Source organism: Haliaeetus leucocephalus, unplaced genomic scaffold (genome assembly GCF_000737465.1).
Source record: "Haliaeetus leucocephalus isolate CR32 unplaced genomic scaffold, Haliaeetus_leucocephalus-4.0 Scaffold215, whole genome shotgun sequence".
Lineage (NCBI taxonomy): Eukaryota > Metazoa > Chordata > Aves > Accipitriformes > Accipitridae > Haliaeetus > Haliaeetus leucocephalus.
The window spans coordinates 707,906-718,107 of record NW_010972651.1 but is presented as its reverse complement, the minus strand read 5'-3'; the positions used below and the strand labels follow the sequence as shown (position 1 = coordinate 718,107).

General features: G+C 50.0%; 2 protein-coding genes across 2 annotated transcripts in view; both read right to left on the bottom strand.

The window, feature by feature from the left end:
* The window catches only part of AMH (anti-Mullerian hormone), a 7,707-nt gene extending 3,076 nt beyond the window's left edge, over window positions 1–4,631 (bottom strand). The window contains exons 1-3 of the mRNA XM_010566617.1: window positions 4,553–4,631; window positions 1,592–3,506; window positions 350–528 (exon numbers count right to left, since the gene is read on the bottom strand). Of these exons, the coding sequence (XP_010564919.1) occupies window positions 350–528; window positions 1,592–2,195 (783 nt within the window). The 5' untranslated portion in view covers window positions 2,196–3,506; window positions 4,553–4,631. The remainder of the gene's footprint in view (window positions 1–349; window positions 529–1,591; window positions 3,507–4,552) is intronic.
* On the bottom strand, window positions 3,526–9,271 carry SF3A2 (splicing factor 3a, subunit 2, 66kDa). The gene is made up of 8 exons (XM_010566618.1): window positions 9,104–9,271; window positions 8,540–8,611; window positions 8,167–8,213; window positions 7,363–7,472; window positions 6,679–6,728; window positions 6,232–6,372; window positions 5,653–5,721; window positions 3,526–5,004 (listed from the first exon to the last, which is right to left on the bottom strand). Exons 1-8 carry the CDS (start codon window positions 9,227–9,229, stop codon window positions 4,672–4,674), a joined length of 948 nt encoding a protein of 315 aa, XP_010564920.1. The 5' UTR covers window positions 9,230–9,271; the 3' UTR covers window positions 3,526–4,671.
* Window positions 9,272–10,202: the final 931 nt, after the last annotated feature.

Here is a 10,202-nt window from a genome sequence, read left to right as displayed (position 1 = left end):
AGGGAGGGGTGGAGGACGGCAAAGGGACTGGGAGGGGAGGGCACAGGGACTGGGAGGGATGGCACAGGGACTGGGAGGGGATGGCACAGGGACTGGGAGAGGACGGCAAAGGGACTGGGAGAGGACGGCAAAGGGACTGGGAGAGGACGGCAAAGGGACTGGGAGAGGACGGCAAAGGGACTGGGAGAGGACGGCAAAGGGACTGGGAGAGGACGGCAAAGGGATTGAGAGGTGATGGCACAGGGACTGGGAGGGGATAGTAATAGTGCTGGGCCAGCAGAGCTGAGACACCCCCCTCCCACCACCCCTACCCGCACCCAGGACCGACCTCCAAGCCGTGGCCACCCACCTGCTCCCTCGCCAGCCCCATGCCGGTGGCCAGCAGCTCCTCTCGACGCCCGGTGCCCAGGGCCTCTCGGCTGCCCAGGTAGAAGAGCAGCAAGGCGAACCGCAGCTCTCCCAGCGACCGGCCCACCTCTGCCTGGAAAACCAGCTTGAACCGCAGCTTCGCCTGGGCTTCCCACTTCACTGGAAAGGAGAAGACAGAGGGGGTGAATCGCCCTTCCAGCAGCCGCAGGGCTCCTGGGGGGGTGATGGGTGAGGAAGGAGCTTCGGGGCCGAGCACCGGTCCCACACAGTGGCCAGAATGTCCGGGACGGGAGCCGACAGGGTGGAGGGACACAGCAAATCCCCAGTTTCAGGGAGGTGGTCAGTGGGGCAAACCCTGCAGCCCTGGCGAGCAGGGGACTGCCTCGCTCCCAGAGTGGCTCTGGCAAATTTTCACAGGCAGCTCCCCCTGGAAATCTCTTCTCCTGTGGCAGCTCCTCCAGTAGCTGGGGGACATTGTGGCCATCGCACTGCAGCCAGCAGCACTGCCTGGGGAAGCGTCGCTTCCCCAGCTGCCTGGCACTGGCAAGTTCAGCTGAAAATTCAAAATCCAGGTGAGGAGGAAGAGATTTCAAGGAGAGAAACAACCATGACCCTCTTGCTACACAGGAGGCTGGATTAAAACTGAGGGTTGTGCTCTCCCTCAAGCACAGCATTTACCACTGAGACAGGACAGGGGAACATGCGTCACTGGTTTTCGCCTAAGGCTGAAGCTACCCAAGCAAGCCCAGGACCTTCCCAAGGTTGCTCCTCGGCAACACCAAGCATGAGAGATTAGCGAGCAGCCAGGCTTATGCCACAGCAGGACCAGCCAGGTCCGCTCATCCAACCCTCTCCTCTCTTTTCCCAGTCAGACAGAGTTGGGATGGGATCCTCACCCACGTCATTAAGGCACAAAGTGAGAAACGCTCATAATCTCGAAAGCAGAGCAGAAGCTGCCAAGATTGCGGCACCTGCGCATTAGTCACAGGCAGGGACAAGGCACCCGGTTGCACACAAGCTATCATCACTACTAAAACTTCTTCAAAATGTACCCAGAAACACATATTACTGCATCGCTCTGCTAATTTTACAAGGAACCCAACCCCCCGAGTTTAATTCTGTGTTTAAATTTCTGATTTAGGGCAAGCAAACAGCATCAGCCTCCCCGAGCCCTGTGCTCACCCCGCTGGGCTCAGCCTCAGCACAGGGATTTCACACCAACCTTCCTCCAGATGCAGCACGAGGAAGCGGTCCTGCCCCGGCTCCACCACGTGCGCGTGGATGTGCTTCAGGGGATGGAGAGCAGCATCTGCCTCCCCGGCCGGGCAGAGCCCGAAGGTCTCGAGATAGCTTTCATCCCGGCTGGTGCGTTGTCTCAACAGCTTGATGAAGCTGCTTTCATAGTGGGTGAGAACACCCACAACTTCCAGGTGCCTCGGGGTCAGCCCGTCCTGGTCCATTTTCACCCTGCACACGGGCCCTTCCAGCCCCCCGAGTGGCCACGGGTGCAGGCTGGAGCCGGACCAGCCGATGCCCCCATCCTCAGCCATCCCCTGGAGGCATTTTGCTCCTGGGTGAGGCTTAGAAAAGAGGCGAGTAGCAGCAGTCATCCTTGATCTTCTCACAGAGCTGGGTCTCACTCTTTCCCATAAACTTGCATTTTCTCTCTCTCTCTCCTCTGCTTCAAGTCCCAGCTCCTCCGGCAGGCTCAGCTCCAGCCAGTTAATTGGGGAAATCCTTTCCCCTGTGCTCCCCTTTCTTGGAAGTGCTGCAGAGGGGAGCAACAGCACCAGCCATAGCAAAAGCACCTGAAGAGCAGCCTTCATGTTCTCACTTCAGCTACTCCCAACACAGTCGTTCGAGCTGCTCACACGCACCTCAAAACGCCTGGGCGGAAGGGGAGGACGGCATCTCCCTTTTAAAAACCGGTGGCCTTGAGTTGACAATGCACAACACACCTCCCTTGAGAAACTCAAAGGCTGTCACGCTAGAGAGGAGGGAGGGATGTTTCAAAGAAACTTTTTTGTTCTATTTTTGGGTTTGCATCTAGTATTGGAAGCATAAAAAAATTAAAGCTGTTTCTTTTACTCATCGGGATGCACGTCCTTGACTTCAGATGTTTTCTAAAGGAGGATGGACATCTAGACTTGGATCTTCATGGGGACTGGCACATACTATTCCCATCAGCAGTGAAACACCAGGAGGGAAGAATTAGCCAGACTAGGAGGAGGGGGATAGAGATAGATAATGGGCAGAAACTAAGTAAATGTATGGAAAGCCTCCCCCCTCGGCTGGCACCCCACACCCCACAGTTTGAAGGCCACCTTGCAGGGGCTCTCTTAACACATCTCCTGAGCCCCACACTGCTTCAACCTGTGAAGGAGAATCTCACAGGTGCAGCAGCAGCCTGATGACTTGAACACTTAACAGTTGACTTTGAAAGTCTCACAACACACGTATTATAAGGACTTCTCCCTCTATGAGATGCCAATACTCGCTGTTAACACTTGGAATCACCAACATCACCTACCTAATCCACCCCAGAGAAACCTCCCCCCCACCCAAGGTATCTCCTTTTTTTGGCACAGAGGGCAGGGGGAAAGATACCCGCAAAAAGTTCCAATGCACGTTCAGACCCTTCTCAGAGTTTCCAAGACCTGCAGTTCAGAGCTCAGGATCTGGCTACAGCACGTCATATAACGGACTGTACACCCGAACCAGAGAGGGACAAAGGGCACCACAGCAAAGGGCTGGTGAAGACGGACCTCTCTTCTATGGGAGCTATGACAAAGGACACGCTCCTGGCAAAGGGGAGACCCACACAAGCTGATTCAGGCATCGAGCCAGCTCAGCTTGAGGCAAAGTGCTTCTAGCATAGCGGGAAAACCAGCAAAGATTGGACACACTCTGGGTGGGACCCGTGTCAGGCCAGCAGAAGAGAAGACTTTGATTCCTCCATCAAAGGGGCACACAGCTGCAGGGCTGCGGCAAGCACAGACTCCCCCGCGGTCCGTGAAACGAGCCGGGCACTGGCCAAGAGCAAGCCCAGGTCAGGCAGCCCGGCCTCCAGCGATGCCTTTACCCACCGAGCACCCTGGTATCCTGCGCTGAGACACCCCAGTTCAGTGAAATGAATCCTGGAAAGGACAAAGAGGAGAAATCTTAGAACCTCTGCTTTTTAATGGGAACCAAATGATTGTTTGAAGGAAACATTTAGTATAAATAAAACCACAGAGAACTAAAAGCTTGCCAAAACTAGTCTTCTAGTGGGAGGATATATACAATAAAAATCATACATGACAGCAGGTGCTTCACAATGGTACAGACAACATTTAATGAATTATAATAATAACCTAAGATTTTGTATCACTGCAGCTTTGGTGATTTCTTTTGACTAAACATTCCCAGAAACCCCTGCCACCATCAGATGAGAGCACTAACGCTTTGTGAACCCATTTGGCATAAACAGTCTAGTAAGCAGCTGGTAGGAGCTAGGCAGCTGCGTAATGGGGAAGGATGACTCTTTCTTAAATTGTCAATGAAATCTTGTCTGGCACTTTTCAAGGACTCCCGAGAAGCAGTCCAAACTGATTTCCTCAGTAGAGACGTTTCCAGCTTTTAGCTGGCAACACCTGAGCTACGGTACAGTGCTCTGGCACCAGGAGGAGAAAGGAGGTTTCCCAATGCAGCAGGAGTGATACTCTTCCGATTGCAACTGTAATTCAGCAGGAAGACAAAAGAAAACTGGATTTAGAAAATTCTGCTTGCCCTCCATTCTGCCTGCCGCTGTGATTACTGGTGATGCAGTAACAGAATCCTTTCTGTGTGTCTATGACAAGTCACCCCATCACTGAATGAACAGCTCGATAAAGGACTTCAGTTGAATAGCAACTGATTAACTGGCTGGTGATTTATGGGATACACAGCAAGCAGTCTAAAGAAGGTAATACGTTAAGCCAACACAGCTGAGTTAGGTTGATGTAGCTATTCAGTTAGAAGGAGCTGAGGTGCCTAGAGATTTCCAATCCTTTGCCTCCTCTTTGGAGAATTTCCAAAATGTAACCAGACTGGGAATGTTTTATATATCTAAGGGCTAAAGAAAGTGAACACATGGCAACATTTTTAACCAAAACACAGGAAGAACATAGAGAAAGGAAAATGGAAAACCTTTTAATGCACCTACAGGATTTAGTCAAATTCACAGGCATACAAAACAGAAATATTTCTCTGAATCAGTTGTGATCTGCATATAAAAAAGATACGAGCTAGAGGAGTCCAGCGGGACTGAGTCCAGGAGGGGCTTCAGTTGGAGGGAGGCGGTGGGGGGATAGTGCCTGGCCCCTCCGTGGGGAGAGGTGGTCTCATCATGGGTGGCAGAGGAGCAGGGGGGGGTACACCGGGTGCTGGTGGCAACTGAGGTGGCACTGGAGGTGGTGGCACTGGTCCAGAGGGAGGCATAGGAGGCAGAGTCATGCCTCCCGGAGGAGGCGGCGGCATGGAGTCCGGCAGAGGTGGCCTTGGGGGCAAGCCGTTCATCAGTGGAGGTGGAGGAGGCCGCTTCACAGTTGGGGGCCCTGGAGGGAGGTTTGGGGGAGCTGGGGGCTTCTCCATCTTGAAGTGGAATTGAAGGAAGAACTGGGGAGGGGAGGGGAGGGGAGAAAAGCAAAGAGAAGGCAACAATTAATCCTCAGGACAACTTTGTGCCATCACACAACAGAGCTGCTCTCTGCCTCCAGGAACACGGCTCGGATCTCTCCTGTTACCTTCACAGATCATGGCTGCCTTTCTACCCTGGTGGCATTCGTGACTTGCACCAGTGTCGTCCAGTGCTTTAACTCCTCTGAAACTTGTTCTAAGCACTAAGCTATCTGTGACAGAGTCGGTACCCCACTATGCATTCGTCCCTTGCTCTCACATACGATACCCAGTGAGTACATCCATGCTGCGGGCTCACCACAGACAGCTGCGTGCAGGAAACACGCAGCAAGGAGCCACAGAGAGAGGACACGGTGTTGCACGTTTACGCACCGTCCTGCTGCTGCTGACAGCAACCGAGGATTCTACCTCCCAGGCTGAATTTTCACAAAGATCACACACACAGGAAGATCCTTCTGTCAGGAGGAGTCACTGCACACTTGCATTGAAGGAATGAAGATTTTAGCAGCAAAGCCAGCACGGATACGACTGCTGTGCGCTCTTCCTGCATTGCCTTCCCCCCCAAGCTGCTCTGCCCTCCTGCTCCCCCTTTAACACTCAAGAAAGATGTTGCAGTGCTCCAGCTACCTGTTTGGTTTCCCTGTTCCAGTGGGTCCAGAACTTCCCTTCTGCTTTGTCAATTTCTCTGCTTGGCACCTGCAACGAAAAAGAATAAGGAGCTATTATTAGCACCACCAGATTAGCTCAATGGCCCTTTTTAGCACCAAAGCCTGCAAGATAAGCACAGTTATTCCAGGCCTTTGTAAGATGCACTAGTCTCGGATGTTATTAGATATAGAGATGGGGGCAGGAAAGAATTAAGTTACTTCCCTATCGGTCAAGGACAAGTGTGCTGGCAAAAAACCCTCTCCTAACATCTGCACAAAGGCTGAGGAGCAAAGCCCAGAAGGCTCCTTTCTGTGCCAGACACTGAGAATTCAATGGCTCCCCAGAGCTCAGCACACAGCCTAGTTTTCATGCCAGAGTCCTCCACTAATTCTCAGCAGGGTTTAATGACTTCCAGTCATGTCTTCTTGACCCCCCTTTCCACTCCATTAACCCCCTGAAGGCTAGAACAGAAGTCTATAATAATGTTCACTGGGAATTAATGTCTTGGAAAACGTGGGAAAGGAACTTTCCCAATATTCAGTTAATCCCAAATCTTACCTTGAAAGCTATGGTTTCATAGGGCTCCGCTGCCATCAAAAGGTATTGCCAGCGTCTATCAGGGGGCTCAATCCTCTGCTCGTAGGCTGACATGAACCGATGACGAGGCATGATACTTTCTGCAATCTCCGGATAATCAATCTGTTGGGGTGTTATTGCAGCATTAAGAAGAATGTCCCCTTTTCACTCCCCTTTCACACAAAACAAGCCCTCAACTATGAAGCATATCAAGAGATCAGTTCCAAACAGAAACTTAGTGCCACCAAAGGAATCGGCTTGACAACTACTATCATGGATTTGCTTGACACAATCAGCAGCGGAGGGCTAGGAAGGTAAGGCCTTTTTTTTTTTTTTTTTTGATTTCATGAATCCTGCAAAGAACTGCTCATTTAGCAGCACTTTTACTTGGATAAAACTGGACACCAAGAATTGTAACAGTGCCCTTACCTGGAAGAGAAGGCTCTGCTGGCCTGTTTCTGGATCTCTCTGTTTGGTCACTGTAAAGAAAGTAAGAAAGCTCAGTACATCACATATAATGTTGCTCTAACCCTGCTATCTGCTCTAGGAAACACACAAAGCTTCCAACAACAAAGTATTACAAGATTTTTCTCCCATTTATCAAACAAAACACCACATTGTCTTTAACTGAAACTACTAAGGATCTCTACCGAAATTCAGCAGCTGTGGGGCAAAGACACTGTGCACTGCAGAACAAAGCTGGGAGATAAAGAAGCCAAGTTTTGTACTGAAGGCCAAAACAAAACAATGAGTAGTTCAGAGAACAAAACTTGAGCTGTACATACAATGAGTGATTTATGAGCATTAGTGAAAGATGGTACAACACAATAAAAGGAGAAGAGAGGCTGAAACAATGTCATCATCTCCTGCACGACTACTAAGAGATGAAAGACTGAGACATACCAATCTATTATTAAAATGGTTCTCTGTCAGCAATAAAGTGATGTTCCATGGGTAATTTAAACAATAAAGGACATCAGGAGATAAGCCCATATCTTATTCATGGACAGATCTGCTAAAAAGACTAATTAATAATTCACATCCACAGCTCTGCACTTCAGGCAAGCTCCAGCAGGCATTAGGTGTCTCCTATGACAGACATCCCTGACATACCTTTATAACCTGGTCGTCCGATTTTCACAAATTTCTTCACTTCCACTTTGACTTTTTCTGGTGCGGGCTGGGCAGGGGCTTCCTTAGCTTCCTTGGCAGCTCGACGGGCCCTGGATTAATTTGAAACATGCCAAATTTAAAAGGTTAGCTGCACTTGTTTCTAAAGGATACACTAGGAGCAGTTTGAATCCCTTACCACGGAATATTCAGTGCTTCACAGAAAGCACGCCAGGAAAACCTGCTATTTCTCTTCTACGACAGGCTAATTGTATCCCTGCCTTCCCCTGACTAAAGGCTGTCATCTCAAATATCTTATCCACCCCTGAGATGACCTTGGTGCCCCTCTCCACAGATGGATTTGAGAAGACTTACTCCTTGAAATAAAAAAGAAAAAAACCCCACAAGCTAGTCATCTAAACCAAAGCAAACTGGATTTCTTAAAATAAAACTTACAAACTTCTCCCAACCTGTATTCACAAAACCAGATCCTTATAACTAGACTCAAAACAGTTTGCCTTTACAACTCTTTCTCCCTCTCCCTTCAGAAATCCCACAACTGGCTTTGAACTTGAGCTTGAAATGGAGCTTGTCAGCACCATTTTTTGGAGCTGATCTGGTCCGTACCTCCTGGCTAGTGCCAGGCTGCTCACTAGGAAACAAAACACAGTCAAAGAACATTCAAGCACAGTGTGCTACTGTATAATGGAGCTCAATATTTATAGATGCTTTTTAGTGATCTTTTAAAGTGATAATTTGAAGGTGCTTAGGTAATAGAGAATAAAGCTAGAGCAGAGAACAACTTACAGATTGGTCTGATGCTTCTTCCCCTGGGTATGGGCTAAGTAACTTCCCTGTAATAAAAAACAAGGTAGAAGAAAGTTAAATAAAGACAGGACTGTTCCTACACTGAAAGATACTTGTCACAGAGGAGAGACTATATCACACGTTGACAAGGATATTTTAATCCTTAGCAGAGAGGAATCTTACTCAAAAATTGCAGATTGCTCTCAGCTCCTGAATTGTCGTAAACTGTCAGGCTTAACGCATGCAAGCCGCTACCCACCCATCATCTCTTCAGCAGTCAGTCATCAGGCACATCCCAGGTTCTTGCATTTGAAGCTACTATTATTCTAAAATACCTGCTGCCGAGATCAAGGCAGACAGCTGTTCAACTCACCTCATTGTTGTGCAGCGTTAGGCAAAGCTTGCATTCATAAGAGCCCAAGTGATTTTTCATAAAATAAGGGTCCTAGGAAGAGAATTATTAAAAAGTTACAAGCACAATACATGGCAAAACAACAGAATAATCAAAATACTGCTGAACTTTTGCTGCACTGGAAGAACTGAGTTTGTAGATTTAAATTAGTAGCATAACACTGCTTTAGGACTATGAAAACAGAGAGAAACAATAGCAACTTTGTTAACTGATGACAGCATACCCAACTGCAGGCAAGAAACAGCAATATACCAGCCAGTCCTGAGAAGTCTGAAAACAACATAGTAACAGCTACTCGAATACGCAACTGCTGGCACCTCTCTGGTCAGCCCCATCACAGATGTTTCTCATTCAACTCCCACATCACCAGGAGAAATATTTCATTCCAATCCACAACTCTCCACTAAATCTCTCACCCTCCAAGCCATTTCGCTCAGGCAAAGCTCTAAACTTATCCCCACAACAGTCTGCAGGACAGGAACCCTGTGTCTTTTCTTTCCTGTGCAGGCAGAGGCCAAGGCTCACCTTGTTGATGTCGATGGTTTCCAAAGCCAGCTGCCGGAGCCTCTCCCTGCGGTCTCGGTTACTTTCTGAGGCAGAGGCTACGCCTCCGCTTCCAGTTTTACCTCCAGGACGATGCTGAAAATCCATGATGGGGACTTCTGTGCTTCAGCTACTTATGGATAAAGAGAGAGTCTGGAAAAATAAGAAAAAGCAATGTGAGCAATAAGTAACGCTTTCCCTAACCTGGAGTTCACACCACTATTTAGACCCATCAGTAAGGACATGAGACGAGCACAACAAACCGTGCCCTGGACTCTCGCCACATGACACAATTTCAAATGGAGCAGGTCTTGTACCACTGACTCAGTAAGTTGAGTGGAAGTAAAATGATCCAAAATAACAAGCCCCCAGAGCCCTTCCCACTTCCTCAGACACTTCCACACAGACGTATTCCTTCCCAAGCTCAGTGGGGCCCCAACAAGGCTCAGCAGCCCCACTAGCAACTCCCCCCTGCTCCCCCCCAAAACAGGAGCCTCCCACCCTCCACCTTAACAGCCAACAGCCCCCCTGAAACTACCGTGGGCCGAAGCCCCTCTCCACCACCAAGGTCTGGTGCTGCCCAACCACCCCAACACCCCTCCAAGGACCCAGAGCCACCCCCACACAGCCCCAAACCCTCTGCGAGGGTCAGAGCCCCACCCCCCCCGACCCCCCCACAAGCTCCCCTGGCAAGGTCAGGGCCTCTGCACATTGTCCCCAACCCCAAAGAGTGGTCCCAGAGTCGCCCCTTCCCTCAGCAAGGGCCAGAGCCCCCCCACACCTCCCCCCACACAAAGAGAAATCCCCCAACAAGAGTCAGACCTTTGCGGGAAGGCCACACAGACACCCAGGCCCTCAGCAAGAGTAAAAGCCCCCCTCAAATGCCCCCGAGCAAGGGTCAAAGTCCCCCCTAATTCCCTCCAACCACTCAGCAAGGGTCAAAGCTCCCTCCAAACACCTCCCAGCCCTACAGCGAGGATCAATACGCCCCTCGCCCCAAACACCCCCAGCCCGTCAGCAAGGGCCAAAGCCCCCCTCAAATGCTCCCCAGCAAGGGTCAGAGCCCCCCCAAACACCCCCC